The 23,646-nt window shown below is 42.7% G+C and overlaps 1 protein-coding gene across 1 annotated transcript in view; it reads right to left on the minus strand.

Moving 5' to 3' along the window:
- LOC124622905 (myrosinase 1-like) overlaps positions 1-23,646 on the minus strand; it is an 88,077-nt gene that overhangs the window by 30,640 nt on the left and 33,791 nt on the right. The window contains exons 4-6 of the mRNA XM_047148695.1: positions 19,843-19,965; positions 10,240-10,423; positions 5,846-5,940 (exon numbers count right to left, since the gene is read on the minus strand). Coding sequence (XP_047004651.1) covers positions 5,846-5,940; positions 10,240-10,423; positions 19,843-19,965 — 402 coding nt within the window. The remainder of the gene's footprint in view (positions 1-5,845; positions 5,941-10,239; positions 10,424-19,842; positions 19,966-23,646) is intronic.

Here is a 23,646-nt window from a genome sequence, read left to right on the forward strand (position 1 = left end):
TTGCGCTGATGTTCTTCATGAGAGTTGGAACAGTATTTACTGTACTTGTAATAGCTTTTATGGCTTTGATTCAGTTCTGTCACTCCGCAGTTGTGTCGCCTCCTTGACAAACTTTGCGTGGGGTACAGCACTTGGTGACGATGGTCACAGTATATCCATTATCTTCACTGGTCGTTCCTCAAAACCATGATGGACGTTATTCGGAATCTCTCTTTCATTCTTCCTGTTACGCCTGTCAGCTCCAGATCCTTTACTCCTTTACATCTTTTCCTGGCTACATGAGCCAGACAGTAAAAATTGTTTATTTTACCTGTCGATGAAATGCCAGTTTATGGTGTCCCTTTGGAGGGGTTTTTTCACCTGACTGTAAAAAGCTACCCGTCTCCTTGTAGCACAACCTGAAGATTATTCTCATCCTGTAGCTCAGATCTGTGTAATGACGTCGCAGACATTCGATTTCACCAATGTTGCCTCTCAGATCTTTCAAAGAGTCCTTCTCTCTCTTATTACCATTTATTCAATGAAATCATTCTTTTTAGTCGCAGGCACTCCGTGGCGTACAAGGCTTCCACGTAGGTGACTGTCGTGGAAGTGTTTCTGTTTCATATTACATTAAAAATATTTCCCATTGGTTACGTTCCGTATCAAGTGGTAGACGGGTTCAGTCTAATTAACTGCAGCAGACAGCGTTGCTAACCTTTTTTTCTCTTGGGTATGGCTGGTTCCAATGACATCTCGTAAGTTATCTGTTTGGAGTTGATACTGCAATGCGTTTTCTCCAATGACATTTGCAACTCTGATCTGCCTGCTTCATATCTCAAGCAGTGATTGCTGCTCGATGATCACTTAATAACAACTCGAAGATAACTCGCTATCGTTGGGGTGTCCGGCCCCACAAATACCCATCGAGCGGAAGAATGTCACACTCCAGTGCACTGCACAAGTCTTCAGTTAGCACTACGTTGTCTGCAGAATCCAAACAGTCTACTGTCAAAACTTATTTGCTGTGGCTTGAGAGGATTCTGTCACTGACATTCAAATCTACTAGTTCCCTACTCCATTTCTATCACCAACTACAGCCGCTCGGCGCAGTTGACGACAAAGGGATGTTTGTGCGTCACAGTCTCTAGCACTTGTTATAACGTGAAAAAGAGACACTGTGACGAAGCAACACTGCTGAAACTACATCTCCCAATTTTTGATCAATTTTTTGTGGAAAGTTTTATAGGTAGATATTTTTACATTATCTTTGTAAACGTATTATGAATTTTAATTCGTGTCTTGTTCCGAACGTCTAAAATATGTAAAAACGCCTTTGCACTTGGACTTATTAGGTCATAGAATTGCAAGGCAGTACTGTTAAGGTTAGGATATCTTCCAAATTGAGGAAAACACTGTGCTAGACGTACTCCAATGCACTTCCATTGTTGATTCAAAAGAATTAAACTGGAAACACGTAGCGCTTGCCAATGGAATAAATGCAAATCAGTCAATATTCGACATGTAACATATTTCCATGGGCATTAGAGAGTTGCTGTCTGGGAGAAGTTTCAGACAGAAGAGCGGCGCTTACGCCAAGCCACGTAGCTGTTCGCACGTTCATTATCCGGTGCCACCGTAATCAATACATAGACAATTAGTAAGGAAAGGCAGTTCCAGTGCATATGTTGGTAAAATAATGAAAACACGGCTGTGTTAACGTAACTATAATATTTTAGAGAGACGCTATCCCTACTCTCATCCGTAATTACTTATAAAACGATCCTGTAACTATTACCGGTTACAAGCCGAGTCTTACGGTGTCATAGAAATTAGCCACAAAACCATAATCATAGAAATTAGCCACAAAACCATAATCAAAACTGAACCACTGAAATTGTTTGCAATGTTGAGGAGCTTTCAGTAATTAGAAATGACCGTTTTTGTACGAGGGTTGCAACCTAAATAGTGGCAACTATTTATTCACAACCGATACAAAAGAGTTACATGTTTTCACCTGTTACTGTCCTTCAGAGTAGTCACCAGCGTTGTGTAGAACCCGTTGCCAGCGATGTGGAAGGCGTAGTATACCGTTAGCAGAGCTTGCTCTGTTGATGGTGCGAATGGAGCGGTCTACTGCCTATCGAATCTCTGGAACAGTTCTGGAGCGAATGGCGCAAAGTGGTTCCTTCATCTTAGGAATCAAATCAAAGTCAGCAGGCCTTGAGTCCGGGGAGTATGGTGGATGGTTCAGTACTTCCCAGTCCCGTCGACCGAACAGAGAAGCCACAGCTTGCACTGTATGCACCCTCCCATTGTCGTGCAAAATGGTGGGTGGGTTGCGCAGACAGTGTCGCCGCTTCTTTCGCAAAGCTGGTCGCAGGTGTTGCTCCAAAACCGAAAAGTAATACTGTGCATTTACCGTCTGCCGTGAAGGAACGTAATGCGTTAGGATAACACCATCACAGTCGTACAAGAGAATCACCATAGCTCTCACCATACTGGGGCTCTGACGCACTTTCGACTTTCACGGCGACCCATAATGACGCCATTAGTTGGGTTGGCGTTTCAGTTTTGGCTTGTACGATGTGGCCCATGTCTCATCCAGTGTTACGATACGGCCTAAGAAAGCCTCTCCTTCGCGCTCCAAGTGCGTCTGAGCAGCGTCGTAAGGCATCCATTTCTGCATTTCCGTCAAGTCATGCGTGATGCAATTTTTCTCATGACCAGGCGTTCCTTCAGGATGCGAAGCACAGTCGTATCTGCTAATCCGGTTTCGTGGGCGAGCTCACGAATCGTATGGCGTCGCTCATTGTCCACTAACGCGGCAATAGCATGCACTTCTTCTTCAGAGATGCTAGGACGACCTGCCTGGCGCATGCCTCCCACTGTTTGCCGACCATCGTTGAAGGCTTTTACCCAACGTGCCACTGTTTTGTACGACAATGCCGATTCCCCGCACGCCTGTTGAGGACCTTGATGACACTGTCGTGCTGTACGACCTCTGGCACATTCGCTCTTGATCCAACTCATTTGTTCCTGTTTCGAAAACATAATGACACCGTTACGTTAGACCGCTCGCTCACATGTGACTGTGTTTCCCTCGATTGTGCGCACGCCGGTGACGTGGGACGGGCGAGTCCATTTGCTCGGAGGTAAGGTAGGTATGTCAACAACGTGTGCTATCAGCGACAATAGTAGACTCCATTGCATAGTTTCTCCACAGCAGTATTGCCACTATTTAAGTTCCAACCTACGTACATTAAACTAACTCTATATTTAACTTCACGGCTCTGCGGAACTTAAGGACGATATAGATAAAGTAACATAACATACTAACAACTCCGTGGAAATAAATGAAAGCGTGCGAGCATGTCGGCAGGGGTCTCCCAGCGTGCGTAGCAAACCGGACGTCACATGGCGTGAAGTCAGCGTGACTATAACGCTGAACTGGGCTGGTCCCGCACCACGAGGCGATCGAAGTAAAGGATAAAACAGTGTGTGTCAATCACTGAGGAGTTACGGTACACTATTGTGGTATTCTTCATTATATCATCGCCCGGAGACAACATTTGGTTGAAACTTCCTAGCAGATTAAACCTATGTGCCAAGCTCATACCCGAACTCGGGACCTTTGCCTTTCGGGGACAAGCGCTCTACCAACTGAGCTACCCATCCTCCAAACTGTGCTAAGAATGTCTCCGCAATATTCTTTCTTCCAGGAGTGTTAGTTCTGCGAAGTGGAGAACTTCTATGGTGTTTGGAAGTTAGGATACGAGGTACTGACAGAAGTAAAGCTGTAAGGATGGATCATGAGTCGTGCTTTTGTAGCTCAGTTGGCAGAGCATATGCCCGCGAAACGCAAATGTCCAAAGTTCGAGCCTCGGTCCCGCACACAATTTTTATCTGCCAGGAAGTTTCATATCGCGCACACTCCGCTGCAGAGTGAGAATCTCGTTCTAGAAACATCTGGATTACTTCACATGGGAGAGAATCATTGGGAAACTGGAAGAAGAACGAAGTGTAACGAGTGTAATCCAGGAGTACGGAATTTCTCACAGCATTGCTGCACGTCCACAAGTAGCGTTCCGAACCACAGGCACTGTTGCCCGAAGGAGAGGAGATGTCGACAAGGGTCAGCTACAGGTAACAGGTTACTGCTGCATTGTGCAATAAGCAAGCGCGAGTCTAACAGCGGGCACAAACCACATTTAACAGGATTGAAGGGCGCGCTCCACAGTGGCACAGCAACTGCGATGGTGTGGTCTCTTTACAAGACCATCATTAATTTGTATTCCAATGGAACCTGCTCAGCGGCGGTACCATTTACGAGGAGCATATGGACTGGACCAACGAGAAGTGGGGTCGTGTATTCGAATGAGAACAGATTCAGTCTGAGTAGTGATTCCGGACGCACACTCATATGGAAAGGGGTGGGAACATGTAATGCACCCAGGAACACTGTCAATCATGATTGTTTTTGTGATCCAGGTGTTATGGTGCGGGGAGACATAATGTTTCATGTACTGAGCTCTAAATCCTCGAACACGTTACACTCACCGGTCACCGTTATAGTGACACTATACTCCTTACCCATGTGAGAGTTTTCAGGGGTGCATTCTGCCCCGGCTTCCTTAATGATGGATGGCAGTACTCGACAACATCGAACTGAGCAGGTAAAGGTGCTATTGGAACGAAAAGGTATTCGGAGAATGGACTGGTCTGGCCCTTCCCCAAACTTAAATTCAAACGAGAACGTGTAGGGTACGTTGCAAAGCTTGCATTGCAGTCCGTGATAATCACATTCCTTATTAAGAACCATGTCCCACCTTTTGTCATGTCCAAGGCATCATCATAAATCGCGGTTGCTCCAGTGTAATTACTATCTTCGAATAAAAGTTTTATTTGTGTTCACCTCAATGCATTTTTCTTTCAGTTACCTTCTGTACTATAATGTAGCATTCTACCTATGTATCGTTCAAGTATCACTGGGGTATGTTACTTCACAGTGAGACATCATGCGAAAATTACTTTGGTTCTTTAGTTTTGCATACCAGTGTAACTAAACACCTTAACTTTTAAAATCAGAAAGTAAGCACTGCCATTTGGGTAATCTGAATATGCCTGTTTGCTGATAATTACTGTGGCACATAACAACTTACATTTGTTTCACGATTTTCAATGTATATGTATTTTTACTGAACTGACAAGTTGTGGTTTGGCAAGGAGTATTCTGGCGATGAATCATTATTCCTAGGGCTATATTGTAACGCGTGTCATTTCAAAAAGTTATTGAAGTGGTTTTTTTCAGGTTAGGCAGTGAAAAACTGTACCGGTAAGCGTTTTTGTCTCACAATGCGTTTGCATTGTCAGGTATGTATTGATCGAGTTACAGTTGTTACAGTATAAATTACGGTACTAAAAAATGTAACACGAAGCTTGTTTCTTTAGACCGAAGAACTGAATTCTTGGATCCAAGTTGTTGAGCAATTGAAGCAACGTTTATAGAGAGCACAAAAAACAGAAAGGTAACTCCAAGTTAATGAGTTACAGGTGATCTATTGGCACAGATCTATAGCTAGATGTCTGGGAATTGGTGGAGAGTTAGTCTTTCAGTAAACCAAGTTCGTACATTTTATCAATAAATGTTTAGTTTACTGGAACTTACATAAGCTGTCTAATGATGAAAATACATGGAATTTCTAAGGCGGAACTACAGACAAAACCATATCTGTAGTTTCGAACAAGTATAGGAGCTAATGTATCTACCAGGTATCTCGAATTACTTCCTTGCGGCATAGCCTAGCCCTGAAATGTGCATAGGCCACTACTTGTGATAAGGTAGTGATTATTTTCCGATACTTACGTAGAATTGTAGCTTCCGGTCTGCAGCGGCGATGTCCTCCGTTGAGTTTGTGGCTGGCTCGTACCACATGATGTTAAGGGCAATGCCGACCTTTCCTGAGATAGAAAAGACCATTACCACAGTTTTGTTTCTATGTTTCACTGAAAACAGAGTAAAGCTACGCGTTGACATCCATATGATTTCATGTAAAGTGAACGAGTGCACACACAGAAAAGAAGGAACTTTCAGCCAATGAAGAAATAGCCATTATTATAGGTGGACAACGGGAAAGATAGTGCGACAAGAGTAGCACCTGAGGTGCTCGCGTGGGTTCAATCATCGTTCCGTACTCGACGTACGCCCTGAAGGCATTGACCGTCTTGTCTCACAGTGAAGTAACACTTACGGCAAATACTTTTGAAATAATAAACTGTTTACTAACTTCTTTCAATCTGTCTCGTTTTCATTTGACTGTGCCTTATTTTTTCTTTTCAAATAACTAAACTCGTCTACACCCTTAGTGTCTCATTTCCTAAGCTAATTATATCATCTGATTTAATTCATGTTTTTTACGTTAAAAATCCTGGTTTCGTAATTACTTAAGTCTCTTTAGTATCTGTGGGACTTGTAGTTGGTTTTGTTTTATCTTGAAGGTTCCTGCCAGTCACAGCAGAGTCTTACGGTAATTTTAGCTTGCAAAGTAATCGAATAAGCCTATAAATTCTTCAAAACTACAGATTTCGTTTTTGCTTTAGTCATTTAACTTAATTTAACCGATACTGCGCTCTCACTTATGTGCCTCCCATTTCGTTCCCTTGTGCTTAATATTGTATTGTGAAGGTACTCTTTTTAATTTATAAGACCTATTAGGTTTCTATTACGGTTTTACCTTTACAATTCTAGTCTTGTAATTGCCTTATATTTTATGGAACATTTGAGATTTGAAATTTTGTCTCGTTTTGTATTGAAATTTCTTGTTCACGGCAGCAGAATTACATTCCAGTTTTAGGATTATAAACTAACTGTGTTTTGGTCTATACGCTCTTGACAATTACTGGCTCTCTTGTAGGTTTACTCATTCTCCATAAAATTTTTAAATTTTTTTCTGATAAGCGTTCCCGCTTATGTACTTTTAAGTAGCACCCTAGTGCATAGTTTCTCTAAATTTTTAAATAGGATGGTTTCTATTTAGACACGGTATAGCATAAATCTTTTTAATTTATCTTATTATTTGTCAGCTTCCCCTTCTCTGTTAATAGTCTTAAGCACCTCGGCTGCATTTCGTCTTCCTGTTTCTAAATCTTTTCTGTTTCATTGTAATACGCTCGTACACTTAACCTCATGCTTCTGGTATTGGACAAGATTCTGTAGTAATATTTAGAAATTTACTGCCTGAAACTTCTTGGTAGATCAAAATATGTCTACCGGATCGAGACTCGACTCGGGACCATTGTCTTTCGCAGACAAGTGCTCTGCGGACTGAGCTGGCCAAGTACGATTCCAAAGCGTATTTCCTGAAGGAATACAAAAAGTAGACAGATTTTCATGTGAGAGAGTACGATCAATATTGTCTAATTTCTGTAGGTGATAAAAATTCGAACATGCACAATTTCATGTTAAGTGAAGCTGTTCTTATCTCGAAAGACGGGTTGAATAAGCGCAGTTCTCGATCAGGCACGGTCTTTTTCAAGAAGATGTGCTATTTCCTTCATCAAACTTCCGAAATATCTTGTCCATGCATCTCAGTAAAAGATCGTCATCTTTCTATATGTATTTATTCAACAGACGAACATGCAAATGAGCACAAATACCACGAAAATAAGTATGGTATGCCATACAATAATGTAAACAAGGTAGCGATAGTTTATATGAAAGGGTATTTTTTTATTTAGTTTAAGAGAAAAAGTAAAGAAACGATTGCTGGGTGCAGTTACGTTGCAGTTATAGCCAAAAATGAATTGTCACGCATACATTCTCTCTTTCTACCTCTAACAATAACCCTCCCCATACAAATGTTAGCACTACGGCCATGATAGTGGCCTCATTTGTATTGAAACTGCAGTCCGTGTGGGTATGACATTTCAATATTAACGTGCCAGAAAAAATCACAGAGTTCTTTAACATATACTGGTGTGGTGTTCACGCCAAGTATTAGTTCTCCCAAAGTAGACGAGGCGGCAGGTCTTCAGCAGTTATTCTCGGCTGAAGTGGATTGCTGCTCTATGTGACTCGGATCTTTGAGGTCAGGCAGTCCGTTAGTTAAGAAAACTACAGTCATAATAAAATCAGATGCTCACACAGATAGGCGATCTAAAAATCCATGCGCTAAATGATCAAGATACGTAAATAATGTGTTTTTCATAAGCTATTGAACAATATATTAAAACTGTGCTATTATGAAAGAGGTCTGCGATACTCTCGCGAAATACGTCACTGCATATTGCTGACAAAATCTACAATCTCACTGCCTAGATCGCCGGTACTCAACTTTATTGGCTCAGGCAAGTTTCGAACAACACTCACTGCCAGCGAGGATCATCTCATATAGTTACACTACAATGCACGAAGTGAGTTGGACCGTTCATAAAGTTTCTTACATTTTAACTGCTAGTGTTAAATCATTTTAATGCATTAATTCTAATGACTACATTTATGAGAGACTCATACAAATATCTATTCCATGCATCATTTAACAAATAATAAGTCATGACGTTATAAGGTTTGGCGCACAGGCAGCATCCCAGCAGCCACTCCAAGCAAAAGATTCCTCCGCCGGTGCCACGTCAGCTAGACACAGGCGCCCAACAAACTATGGTCCCGTGTGCAAACAACATTGCGCTTCATTTTCCCGTCTACCGACTAAAACTTTGTAATGAAGTCAATTGCTCGCTACAGCACGTATGTAGCTTCAATTAATAATCAAGTAACCAGGGCTGCCGGAATCAACGCACGCTTGTGCATTAAAAGGAATAATGTGCATAACAGGAAGAACAGCAGTAATTTTGTCAAAAAACGCAGCTGCTGTTAGAGCTTCCAAACTAAACAATGATAAATGAAGTACACTGCCTGAGAAAAAGCTGAAACACTCAAAATAGGAGGAGATTACGGAGCTAAGTTTGACGGGTTGAGAGGGTATGTGATGTTATTTCAGTGATTACGAATTGAGTCCACTTTATAAAGACCTTGGCAGTATGGGCCCACGTATCAGTATGACTCTGCAGCCTCTCTGGCATGAATTCATGCGCCGATTCGGTTGGGGAGGGCGTTATAAAGTCTTTGTTTCATCTCCTGAGGCAAGATGGCCGACAAACCTAGTAATGAAGTTGGGACGGAATTGACATCCAGCTGATCCCACAATTGTTCAATCAGCGACAGATTCTGGTGTCTCACTGGCAATGGGAGTACCTCAACATCACACAGACAGCTTATAGAGACACGTGGTACGTGTGACAGAGCATTGTCCTGTTGAAAAACGGCGCCACAATACTGCTGCATGAGAGTAATACCTGAGTACGCAAGATGTCTGTGACATACCGCTGTGCGTTCAGAGTTGGTTCAATCACTACTGGTCATGATCTGCAATCATACCCGATGGCACCCCATTCCATGAAGTCAGGAGCAGACCTCTTTGCGTCTTCAAAACACTGGGAGAATGTAGCCTGTTTCCAGGTCGCCTCCGCACTCGCCGAGAATGGTCACCCGGAGTACGACAGAACCGCGATTTACTGCTGAACACTGTGCAACTTTATTCATCAGCAGTCACGGCACGACGCTTTAATGGCATCCTACGCGTAGGACGGTAATTCCCTAGTCTGGTTGCTGCTAGTCTCCCACCAACAGTGCGGTATGACACTATGTTGCAGGAACTCATTACTTGTTCACGGACGGCACGCGCATTTGTGAAGGGCGTTACAATGTACATGATCTACTGTATGGCATTCCTAACTTTCTGTTGTCAGAGGTGATCGACTGCAACCTTTAGGACTAATATGCCTACCCTCACATTCCGATGCAGTCCAACACCAGACCACTGTCACATCTGAATGTCCCAAAAATCTAGAAATTGAACTATTCGATCAGCCGGCCAAATGGAGCCCCGCAGAGAGGTTGCTTTCAATCTTTGTCACATGCTGATAACTCTGTCTCACGAGCATCCCTCACAGTGATCATTCAATATTTGACTGTTCACGTCCTTTACATACCCCTGGCCTGGCAACTGTCCTAAACATGAACAACGCTAACACGCTCTGGTGGTCGTTTATTTGTCACTGAGAATTTCAGCTCTAATTATTTACATACCTGTGAATAGTATTTACATGTACGAATTAACACTACATCCATCCTTGTCTTCTGGGTGTTTCACTATTTTTGTTTGGCAGTGAACATACGATATGCGCAGTATACAAAGTACATACCTTGCTGAGTCGCTCGGTACTGCTCGTCGTAGAGTCGGTACGCGGCGGCGTGTGCCTTGAGTAGTGTGTAGACGGCCATGTAGTCCCCCACACCTGAGGAGTCGATGCCCGGGGCCAAGGCAGGAGAGCCACTGTAGCCCATGATGACACTGCTCGGTTCGTTGATCGTCTGCCACCATTTCACCTGCCATTCGGAGCAACCACAATACACTCTGAATGAACTAGTCATCAAAGAGTCTAAACCAATATGTAAGTAACAGATACGAGCTAATACTCTGATATAGAGACTGCTTCACTGCTGGACATAGAAACTGCTGTCAAAGTTCGTGAAGTAGTTCATCACGTAAGGAGTATTGAATGATTGAACTTTTATTTCATTAGGAATTGGTGTCCATCATCTACATCCGCATCTACATACATACTCCGCAATCCACCGTATGGTGCAACGCGAAGGGTACCTTGTGTCATTACTAGTCATTTACTCTCCTGTTCTACTTGAAAATAGAGCGACGGAAAGCTTCCGTGCGAGCCCTAATTTCTCGCATCTTATCTTCATGATCCTTACGCGAAATGTACTGTGGCGGCAGTAGAATCGTTCTGCAGCCTCAAATGCCGGTTCTCTAAATTTGCGCTATAGGCCTTGCGGAGAGAGCATCGTCTCATCTCCAAAGATTCCCATCTGATTTTACAAAGTGTCTCCGTAACACTTAAGTGCTGATCGAACGTCCAATAACAAATATAGCTGCCCGCCTCTGAATTGCTTTAATCCGAACTGATGGGGATTCCAAATACTCGAACACTATTCAACAATGGGTCGCACTTGCGTTCTTTATGCCGTCTCATTTATGGATGAGCTAAACTTCCCAAAAATTCTACCAATAAAACGAAGTCGAGCATTCGTCATCCCTACTGCCAACCTTACATACTCATTCCAAGGCAGGCGAGCCACTGTAGCCCATGATGACGCAGCCCAGCTCGTTGATCATCCGCCACCACTTCATCTGCCAGTTGGAGCAGCCACATTATATGCTGACTCAACTAGTCTTAAAAGAATCTAAACCAACGCATCAGTGACAGATACGTGCTTAATATACTGATAGAAACTGTTGCACTATTGGAAATAGAAACTATTATCAAAATTCCTGAAGTTGTTCATCACACAACGGGCACTGAATGATTGGGCTTTCATTCCATTAGGAGTGATGTCTGTCCCCTGGACACAAACAAATTTTTTCAATCATTGTGGCAATGAAGCAAACGACCTCCAAATGCCATAAAGGATTCATACACTGCTTACTCTGCTGCATTATCATGCTGGAATATGCCATTTGGTACCATCATCATGAAGCTTATCACAACAGAGTTTATCATTCTTATCGCATGCCGGAGAACATTCAGCCTCGCTTAAAATATTACCAAATTAGTTCTTTTGATATACTGAGTACCAATCCCACACCACGATTTCAGGATTGGGAATGGTATAGGCATCGAGAACCGCTACTTCCAGTGACCATTCACCAAGTCGTCTACGTACACTTTAGCATCGGTCTCATTGTCATACACGGAAGGGAGACTCATCGCTGAACACCAGAGAAGTCTACTCAATATTCCACTTGACTCTGGCTCTATGCCCTGCATGTCTCTGTGGTCTATGGTACGGTGTCAACCTTAAACGAAACATGGCAATACGAGATCTCAAGTCATATTCCAGTAGTCTGTTCCCCTGGATTCTTGGTGATACTCTGTCCAGCCGTGGCGTACCTCCTTCCAGCCACACATATGGGACAATGTCCTCCATACTCGTCTTCGCATAGGCCACAGCCCTATGACGCATGACTTTTTCTTGCGCCAGTGAGAGGAACCTCGAGTGCGTGGCGCTTGTGCCGTAGACATCACTGTGCACCACTTTTCATTTTCCACCAGAGGGTAGTGGCAGGTTTGCCGACAGATCTGCCCTCTATTTCAAGTTACTGTCAGACGAATGTGGTTAGGGTTTTGAGGTATTGTGATTTGCTCAACATGTTTCCTAAACTTTTAGGGACATGCTCGTGATGTATTGGCAGGGTGACTGACTCGTTCAAGCTTTTTTTAAATAAGTGGTCTGCTGACACAGATTTAGAAGAATTTCCCTGTGTTGCTGTTTTAGCTCCTCTGTCGTTTAACTTTCGTTTTAATCCCAGATATAGCACCTCTCACCATTTCACTGTTGTCTTATAGTGAGTGACATAGAGCGATCGCGTGCGTTAATGCGAGTGAGGTGGGAGTGAGTGAGGTAGTGTATGAGTGTCATTTTATAGGTTTCATCCTCACTGTGACAAAAATTTTAGTCCGTTTATCCGCATTCATTTTTTAATATGTGTTAGGGCGTTGATAACTTCGCCGTTGAGTGCCCATAACCTCCAAACATACACATACGGCACTAAGCCTGAAAATTTTGCCTGGGTTTCAGCTGTTGCCATCTATCTGCCTGTCAGACCCAGTCGAACAATCCTTCGATCTTCTTTTGGTGTAGTCGCTCTGGAAGGATCCATGTCTGCTCATCTTGCCGCACTGTTATCGTGAGTCCATCTCGTCACCACTCGTTGTGCAGTCACAGTCCCACAGTCATTTTTTGTGCAATATGTCGATTTGATGCTCTTTCTTTATACCCTCATGTTGATGACTCGTCCTGACCTATCTCAAATTCCGAAAGATAGCGAAAAGCTGCATGTGCTCGTCTTATGGGCACACTGTGTTGTTATCTGCAACTGAGAATTTCCAGCGACGTTAGAGACAGCAAACAGCCATCAAGTACTATTACCGTTATTCACCCGTAGGAATGCTTTCGTCCTATACCGAAAATAAGTTTGTATAAAGCTGAAATTTTAATCAACATGTCTCACAGGTATATAACTACTGATGTATCAGTTTCGCAGCTTTCGGTCAAGGTTTTCATTTATGGACGCTTCCCATTTAGGTCAGTGTTATGAATCAATGGACTCAGTCATCATTATCTGCCAATATGGACCTATATGTTGTATACTTAGTAGTGCTCTCATTAGTTTGTCGGTTCACTTTGATGAAAATATGATTTGTTCAATTTATCCACCCTTTTGTATAGGCACAAGTCTGGGCAAGATGTCGTGAAAAGATCACTTACTCCAACACGCTGATGTACCAATACGTCATAGCACCCACAGTGCTTCGCCACCCACCTACCAGTCAGTGCCTAGCTAATTATTGAAACCAGAGGCACTCCGGCACACAGCGCATGTGACATTTGCGTCATCACAACAAACTCTCTTTGCCACGTATAAATACTGGCCAAACTACTCAGCGGGTCGGATTTGTCAGTCATCGAGATGGCGTCCGTCACAGTGTCGACTTCTGCTCCATCGTCATCTTCACAGGACAACCTGGCAAAGGCCCAGCTGTAACATCAATGGGTCAAGGGTCGAACTGCGCCCTCCAAGCCACGGAGCCACTCGGCATCCGCCAGACCCAGACGCGGCCAGCCACACGCCAGACCGGGGTTCGCATCCGAGACGTCTACGCTGCAGTCCCGCACTCGCCTGTCTGCGAGTCCCGCATCAGTTCTTGGCATAGATCGGGCGCCGACCAGGCACGTCCACCACACAAGGTCGTGCTAGGACTGAGCTGTGCTGAACGTAGCAGCCACTGAGATCTTCACGACAACGATTCACTGCTAAGGTCCATTAGGTCAACGCCTGACCATGCCCGCTCATCATAGAGGCCGTGGATACATGACAAGGGCGTTTTACCTTGTTGGAACAATAAAGAGTTTTCATGAACACCATCCATCTTGCTGCAGCCATCATCTCATCTGACCGACTCCTGTAGCCTTCAAGAACACATCACACTCAAAACGCCCAGGTGGGAGAAAACGACATACCAACAACTAAAAGAATCCGTCCGTAGTAGTCATTGCATAGCACGCTGCCACAATTTGTTGAAGTCCTTCTGGATACCAAGCAAGCAAATCGCTGTCTTACGCAAATCTAATGGTTCAGGCAAGATCCGTTTGTACATATTCCTTTTTCAATGCAACCCAGTGAGCTGAAGATTCCTTTCAAGACTGCAGGAAACAGACTCGGTGAAACGGAATCTCACTTGGCCTAACTCCTTTGTCAGCTCTGAACATTTCAGTCTCCTGATGTAAGCTAAGCTGTAATGTTTTATACACTCGTCAGTCAATTAATTTAGGCTGATTGCCTTCCTTCTCTCTCAAGCGACACCAGCAAAAATTTGTTTCATTGTCAAATGGTTTTCATAATCTGTAAACACTGACCAGAGTGTTAACTGAAATTTAATGCTGACAACCTGCAAAGGGTCCAGTGTGCTGTACCCACTACTTAAGCCTGTTCATTCTTCCCTCTGGTTGAAGTCTGAATGTTTTATAGACTATTAGTAAGACGAATTCTAAAAATTTTGTGTACTGCTGACAAATACCTAAGGATTAGAATGGAGCAAGTACTGCATTAGACCTAAGGATTAGTACAATAAAACCAATATGTACGAAGATCGCAAGGTAGCAGAGATTAACGTAAAAAATGAGGAATTTGTATACTTAGGCAAGTGGACAAGAAAAGAAATAAATTGGAGGTCATTTGTAAAACATAATGTAAAGTACAACTCCAAATGACTTCAACGCAAAGGCTGTAACCAGCGTTTATTGCCAGTATTAACTTCCTGAACTGAAACGTGGACCTCAAATGTGCAGATAGTCCAACAAAAGGTGTGGTTTCCCAACGAAAAGTGGCAGTATGCATGCTGGGTGTAACTAGAAGAGACAGAAAGACAAAGGATAAGAGAAAAGTGAGGACTCTTTGTGACTCAGCACCAGAGATTTCCCTTCAGGAGGCCAGAGTAGGGACAATGCGACCACGGGCAGGAAACTGCCTTCGCAACAGAAGTCATTTAAGGCTTGCTAGTACGCTAGCAATTGACTTAGAGTCGTGGCCAAAGAAGTTTTCACGGTCAGTACTTTACCAGTATGCGGGCGAGCGGTGATGATGTGTCGTTCGTATAAAACAGGCAGGGAGTGTGGCAATGAATTCGCTTACTGAAGAATTTAAGCTTACTTTTCCGTTTTGTTTAGTCATACACATTCCGATGATGATGAGGATTGGTTTGAGGGGCGCCCAACTGCGCGGTCATCAGCGCCCGTACAAAGTCCCAATTTTTACATAGTCCAAGTTTTTCACAATCCAGTCGAGCCACTGTCACGAATGATGATGATGATGGAATGATGAGGACAACACACATATTTAGACATCACAATATGACAAAAAAACATAAGAGTAGACATTCATTACTGTTATTCTTGGAAAAAAAATTACATAAACATCGTTACATTTTCAGCAAAAAATATACTTTTGTGCGATTACTTATTACATGACATGCTGTCAAGTCATAAAATACGTAACAGTAGGCCACCGTGTACAACTTTTAAATGATGCAGCTCCACGCGAACAAACACAGCTAAATAAACGGCTTATGCCGTACTTTTAAGTCTAAAATCAAAAAACCAACCAAACGTTTATAAGATATTTTAAGGAAATAAAACCAAGACCCACGGAAGGTGACGTATAGGTGTCGAAACATGTACGAGGAAAAAAACAAGATAAGAAAAAAATTGTGTTCTGTAGGTGGCGTAGTCGTTAAAAAGACCCATATCCCTTCGCAATATCTCATGGTGTGAGGGAGTTTAAGACCGACACTGGTGAACTGTACATTAGACCAAGATGTTTAATTAGGCACGCATTTGGTGCCATTCCAGTAAAGTGAGCTTTTCCGGCACCGGATATCTGTTTTCCTTTTTGAGTGTCTTAGAGCCTATCAGCAAAACACAAACGATATTTCCAAGTACCCGGCTAAAATTACGTCTCTAACAGTGTCAAAAAAATGGTTCAAATGGCTGTGAGCACTATGGGACTTAAAATCTCTGGTCATCAGTCCCCTAGAACTTAGAACTACTTAAACCAAACTAACCTAAGGACATCACGCACATCCATGCCCGAGGCAGGATTCGATCCTGCGACCGTAGCGATAGCGCGGTTCCAGACTGAAGCGCCTAGAACCGCTCGGCCATACCGGCAGGCCTCTAGCAGTCTCAGAGGTGATACCATATCACTCTGGTTCTTGTAGTACCGATACCGTCAACCATTAAAGAATGGTAAGCAACACACAGAGGTTCTTTTTTATTCAGGTTCATGCCCCTTTTAGCTTGTCGCTCATGAGTTGTGCACGTGGGGCATCTTTAAGGTTCTGAGAATAAAAGCTCACAGTTTACACAAGTTATATTTCGTTAATGGCATGTTCGAACAGATTTAGGTCAGGGATTCGTATGCAACTTGATATTCGGAACACAATAGTTCTCTGCTTTGTTAACATAGACACGATGCTGCTACGGTCGCAGGGTCGAATCCTGCCTCGGGCATGGCTGTGTGTGATGTCCTTAGGTTAGTTAGGTTTAAGTAGTTCTAAGTTCTAGGCGACTGATGACCTCAGATGTTAAGTCCCATAGTGATTGGAGCCATAGACACGAGACGTGACGTAAGTCTGGATTATCAAACGGGCACCTAGAACACTTAAGATTCAACCTTAACGTTCGATAGAGGTTCAGTATGAAAATTCGTAGTTGCAAGAGCAAACTTTCTAATTACATCTGTTAATGAAACGGAAATTTCCTTACGTCTGAGTACTTGCTGTAATCCCGTAACCTTACATAAAAATGATGGTGAAACAAAGTGTTCCAGTGATATACCAAACCACGGTCATTGCTCTTCAGCTTTCTTAAACCTCGCACTGCATGCTGGGGTCCTAGGGCCCCAGAGTAATTTTAATTGTGTATTACAAAGAGTATGTTGGTTACAATTTATTGAAACTTAGTGTATATTAGGTTGGTAACACTGCCTACATGTATGCGATGTTAACTCAAACATTTGCATTGTTGTTGCGATAGTGTCAAGCTGTAAAGATTGTTGAACGGCCGTTGGGTCTCGATCACCCTAGTGTGCGTTCCGTGTAGCTCATTTATGCAGATTGAAAATAATAACTTGGAAAGTATACAATATTGAAATATATATTGTGTGTAACTTATAACTGTTTCCTTTCAGTGTAGCCCTATATTATTTTATGTTATTTTTCAGCAACAAAGAGTAAACGACTCATGACAGATGACAATATATGTAACGCACTTATGGACGAGTTGGACCAGGAAGACGATTCATTTGGAGGCCTAGATTCTGATGACGATACTGATTTTGTCAAAATTCAGGAACCACCAGGTACAGAAGAGAGTGAAGAAGGCGATGATGATAGTCATGGTAGTTTTCTCAACTAAAACATCTTTGTAGGTAATAATGGGTATAAGCGGTATTCAGCTACACCATCTAAGAGAGGAAGAACTAAATCCAGAAATTTAGTTATTCACTTCCTAGGACCAAAGGGTCAAGCAAGGTCTATTTCTAGTCCACTTGAAATGTGACAATTATTAGTGACAAATGAAATGCTCGACATGATTGTCACTTACATGAACGACGAATTTATTTGCAAGCATTCTTCAATCGAAAACTCGGACAGTTACCATAACACTACAAATATTGCACAGCTAACAACTGCCATTGAACTATTTCTGCGGTGTAAACAAGGCTGCTGACACAGATTTAGAAGAACTTTGGCCTCCTAAATTTGGCAATGCCCTGTTTCTCACTACAATGTCACAAAGGCGATTTCAGTTTTTTACTAGTTGTCTAAGATTTGATGACAAAGCAACCCGCATGCAAAGAAAACAAGAAGACATATTTGTACCCGTTCGGGACATCTGGACTAAATTTATTGATAACTGCAAATCCATGTACACCCATTTCGAATGCTGTACAATAAACGAGCAGCTAATGGGCTTCCGTGGCTGATTCTTCAAAGCCGAACAAATATGGAATTAAGATTTTTATGTTGAATGATTCCAAGACTTATTACACGCTAAACGCTATTCCATACATTGACAAGGTATTAACAGAAAAAAATGAAGCTGTCCCATCTTATTATGTGAGAAAGTTATTAGAAGCCATTCATGGCACTAATAGGAGGCTGACTGTTGACAATTTGTTTTCGTCATTTCCTCTTTATCAGACAATGATTGAAATTTTTGATTTGACAATGTTGGAAACTGTATGAAAAATTAAAACTGAAATACTACAATCATTTTGACGTTCTCAAAATGTCGGAAAAACACAATTTGTCTTCGATATGAATAAGACGCTACTGTCATATGCCCCAAAGAAAAACAAAGTTGTACTCTTGCTGTCTACCATGCACTACTCAAACGGGATCGACAAAACAACGGGAAAACCTGAAATGATAATTTCATAGAATAAAAAAAGCTGGTACTGACACTTTTTATCAGCTGTGCAAAACATACACCATTGTGCATGCAACAAAAAGATGGCCTATGAGGGTTTTCTGCGGCATTTTGGACCAAGAGGGATAAACGCCATGGTTCTGTTTACTCTTTCCAGCACTGAAGTGAAGAAGCCATGAAGTAAATGCATTAACTGTTATGGAACTTAATTGCGCCTCACCTAAGGGCTAGATTGAATATACCTACACTACGAAGGTATGTGAAGAGAACCTTAGAAGAAATATTGGAAATAGATACTGTGGCACCAGATAGACCAGAACCTCTAGCAGGCAAAGTGAGATGTTCACTATGTTCAAGAAAAAGTGACAGGAAAACAAAAATGTGTCGCCAGGATCGTAAAAGGACGATCTGTGATGAACATAGAGCCCTGATTTGTACTGAGTGTGCTCACTGACAGTACAAATGGTGACTGATACGTTAGTCACAGTTTTGACTTGATTCTAATACATTTTTCACTTGATTCTAATACACATTAGTTTCATCTTTCTTATGCGTTTTTGCCCAAATTTGCTATAATAGTAATTTTGTAAACACCATATGCCAAAATATCATGTAAAAATCAAATAATCCATTATATTACATTACATTATATTACTTTATGCATTCAAGTTCAGACTCAATTTGAATTTATACATTAATGTATGATGTCGTTTTCAGTATAGTGTTGAAGTGTAATATGTACCAAATTTGTAAATACCGTGTGTTACTCACTCTAATAACTAAATAAAGCCAAGTAAGACATTGTATAGCATTATAAACGTTCAAATACGAGAAAGCTGAATATAAGGAAATACAAAACATCATTTACTAATAATACTACGCATATTTTACTCATTGTTGTAATAATACAAAAATCATTACAGGTAACTACATATTTATTTACAATGTCCCATGTACATAAGACAATACAGTGTATATATTAATAAGCTTGGAACACATATGATAACATTTTACTGTGGTCGAGTGGACGCTAGTGTGAGGTCAAGGTAATTCAAATCAAGTGTGCGGTGCGAGGGTTAAATACTTGTCCTGTGCATGTAACGAGTCGCCTCGGATCAAACGGAAGAATTTTCCGTTTCTAGCACGACTGTAGAGGAATTGCACTTTCAGAGTCTACCGAAGCCGGACAACATATTACGTGTCAAAGTCTAGTCTCTAAGTTTATCAAGGCAAATACTCACCCTGTCTCCAAAGTTATCGTATAGGATTCTGGCGTACTCCACGAAGTAATCAACCAGCCTAGGATTTGGCCATCCTCCGATATCCTGTAGCTTTTGTGGAAGGTCAAAGTGGTACATTGTCACCTGAAAGGAGGAGGTTTAATAACAGTAACAATTGTGTTTCCTGTTGCAAATAACTGTTGTAACGGCGTTTTGTATCATCTACAGGTTGCGAAAAAAATACATTGTAAAACCAAAACGTTACGAGTTCTTCACTGAATAATAGTGCATGGTAGGTCTAACGAGCACTGGTTTTCTTAAATTACAGCAAAATTACGCTGAAGAGCCAAAGAAACTGGTCTATCTGCCTAATATCGTATGGAACCCCGCGAGCACGCTGAAGTGCCGAAACACGACATGGCATGGACTCGAATAATGCCTAAAGTAGTGCTGGAGGGAACTGACACCACGAATCCTACCGGACTGTCCATTAAACCGTAAGAGTACGAGGGGTGGAGACGTCTTCTGAACAGCACGTTGCAAGGCATCCCAGACATACTCAATAATGTTCGTGTCTGGGGAGTTTGGTGGCCTGCAGAAGTGTTTAAATTCAGAAGAGGGTTCCTGGAGGCAGTCTGTAGCAATTCTGTACGTGTGGGATGTCACATTATCCTGCTGGAATTGCTCAAGTCCGTCGGAAAGCACAATGGACATGAAAGGATGCAGGTGATCAGACAGGATACTAACGTACGTGTCACTGTCAGAGTCGTGTGTAGACGTACCAGGGGTCCTATATCACTCCAACTGCACACGACCCACACCATTACAGAGCCTCCAACATCTTGAACAGTCCCCTGCTGACATGCAGGGTACATGGATTCATGAGGTTGTCTCTATACCCGTACACGTTTATACACTCGATACAATTTGAAACGACATTCATCCAAGTAGGTAACATGTTTCCAGTCATCAACAGTACACTGCCGGTGTTGCCGGGCCTAGGCGTAAAACTTTGTGTCATGCAGTCATCAGGGGTACACGAGTGGGCCTTCGGCTCCGAAAGGCCATTTCGATGTTTCGCTGAATGGTTGTTGATGCCCCAGCATTGAAATCTTCAGCAATGTGCGGAAGGGTTGTACTTCTGTCACGTTGAAAGATTCTCTTCAGTCGTTGTTGGTCCCGTTCTTGCGGGATCTTATTCACGCCGCAGCGATGTCGGACATTTGATGTTTTATCGGATTCCTAGTATTCACGGTACACTCGTAAAATGTTTACACAGGGAAATCCCCACTTCATCGCTTCCTCGGAGATAATGTGTCCCATCGCTCGGTCGCCGAAAATAACACCACTTCCAAACTCAGTTACATCTTGATAACCTGCCATTGCAGCAGCAGTAACCGATCTAACAACTACGCCAGACACTTGGTTTCTTATATAGGCGTTGCCGACCGCAGCGCCGTATTGTGCCTGTTTACATACCTCTGTATTTAAATATGCGTGCGTATACCAGTTTCTTTAGCGCTTCAGTGTACAAAAATATCAATAACATTAACACTCGGAAATGTTTCCAACTTATTCATTTTAAAATATCAATAATGCCAGAAAAGATACAATAGAGAAATGAGTTGTTATACTGTGGTGGTGTGGGGAATTGTCATATACAAAGCACAGGTACTAGAATCAGATTGGTGTGGTTTGCACACAACAAGTAATTATATATGAATGAGGGAGCAACTGCGGCAACGAATCAATATTCGTATTATACAAGTCTTTATCACCCTTTAACGGTTACCGGTGTTTTCATATCAATTTACAGAAGGTGCGCGTTTAGATTCTTGCATAAAACAAAGAGCAGGTATGATGTTTTCTCTTGCCACTTGTACCAAAATAAACATCCTGATAAAAAGAGTGAAGCACCCACAAAGAGAGGAGGATACTAAATGAAACTACACAGATTGAGAGGGTGTGTGTTGTTATTTCAGTGATTACAAAATCGAGTGAAATTTACAAAGGACTTGACAGTATGATCACTCTTATCAGTATGACTTTGGATCACCTCCCCTGGATGCCAGCGCTGGTTCGTTTGGGATGGCTGTCATAAAGCAGTCGTATCGTCTCCTGAGGTAAGCTGGTCTGCACTGTGGTAACTGGTCCTTGATATCCTTAATACTGCACTGGGACGGTGTTGACGTCCGAGCTGGTCCCGCACATGTTCTGCCTGGGACAGAGATGGAGATCTTGCTGGACACACGAGTATCGTAACATACAGACACAGTTCTTTACTCTTGTGCCACGTGTGGATGAGCTCTGTCCTGTTGAAAATTTTCACCACGCTACTGAATGCAGGATTTCCGTGATGTGCCATCAGAGCTCCCTCAGTCACTACCGACTCTGACCTAACGTCACAGCCGATGGCTCCACACGTCATGACGCCGGGAATATGATCACTGTGCCTCTCCAAAAAGCATTTGAAGAATGGATCCTCTCCCCAGGTCGCCACCATAGTTGCTGACGTGGTCATACTGCAGAACCGCGATACATCGGTGAACACAATGTGATTCCATTCATCACCAGTCCTTGCTTCCCAGTCATGGCACCATTCCATTCCAAATGCCGCCGTTTGCGCTGTGTTGCTAATGATAGACTAGGCAAGGGACGGTAATTCCCTAGTCTAGTTGCTGCTAGTCTACGACCAATGGTGCAGGTGAGAAATAATGTTGCAAGAAGGTATTATTTGTTCTCAGGTGGCAGGAGCAGTTGTGAGAGAGATACGATGCTCGATGCACAATATGGCGGTCCTCCCTTGTGCTGGTTAGATGTGTTCGACCGAAAACTTGACGACGAGTATGTCTGCCCTCATTTTCCCATACAGTCTAAGATCGGGCCACTGTACATCCGAACGCCTCACAAATCCGGATAGTACACGATTCGACTAGCTGGTCAAATGCATACCAAGAATGAGGCCACTTTCAAACTCTTTCAGGTGTTGGTAATACTGACTCACACACATCTCCGTGACGCTCACAGTGATCACACTAAATTTGAGGCTGTTCACGACTCTTAAATACCCTACCAGGTCTGGTAACAACACTTAGCATGAACAGCACTGATTTACTCTGGTAGCCATTCTGCGTCTCACAGAGTTTTGGAACTTTAATCAGTAAGACAACCGCTGAAGCTGTATACGTGTATGAAGCTATAACATTACGATTTTTCGTCAGATCAGTAGACACAAGTTCAGTGAGCAATTCTGGCTTTTCTCGTCATACACTTATTTTGGCTTCGTTTCTCTTACGTTTGTCGACTGGGGAGGAGGAAGGAAGATCAGGTTTGACGTCCCGTCGACATCGAGGCCATAAGAGACGGAGCACAAGCTCGGATTGCGTCAAGGATGGGGGAAAGAGATCGGCCGTGCCCATTTCAAAGGAATCGAGCCGGCATTTTCCTGGAGCGATTTAGGGAGATCAAGGAAAACCAAACTCTGAATGACTGGACGCGGGTTTAGACCGTCGTTCTCCCGAATGCATTACAGTATGCTAACCACTGCGTCACCTCGCTCGGTCGCCAGCAAGGCTTTGGCTTCTTTGCAATCTGTGGCAGAGTTTGCTGTATTTTTGCAGTAACTTTCTAACATGACTATTGGACTACGGAGTGTCTTTCACATTCCTCATAGTCTTGCTCGGCTCACTCTTGTCTAGAGAGCGTTGTGTTATACCGCTGAGTTTTCAGCGATTGATTGTACATTTTAATATGAAAAAACGACGCACGACGTGAAAATTGTCCGAATGGTATAGAAATTGGTAGATGTGATATACCGAGTGATCA

The sequence above is a fragment of the Schistocerca americana genome, chromosome 7 (assembly GCF_021461395.2).
Source record: "Schistocerca americana isolate TAMUIC-IGC-003095 chromosome 7, iqSchAmer2.1, whole genome shotgun sequence".
In the NCBI taxonomy this organism is placed as follows: Eukaryota; Metazoa; Arthropoda; class Insecta; order Orthoptera; family Acrididae; genus Schistocerca; species Schistocerca americana.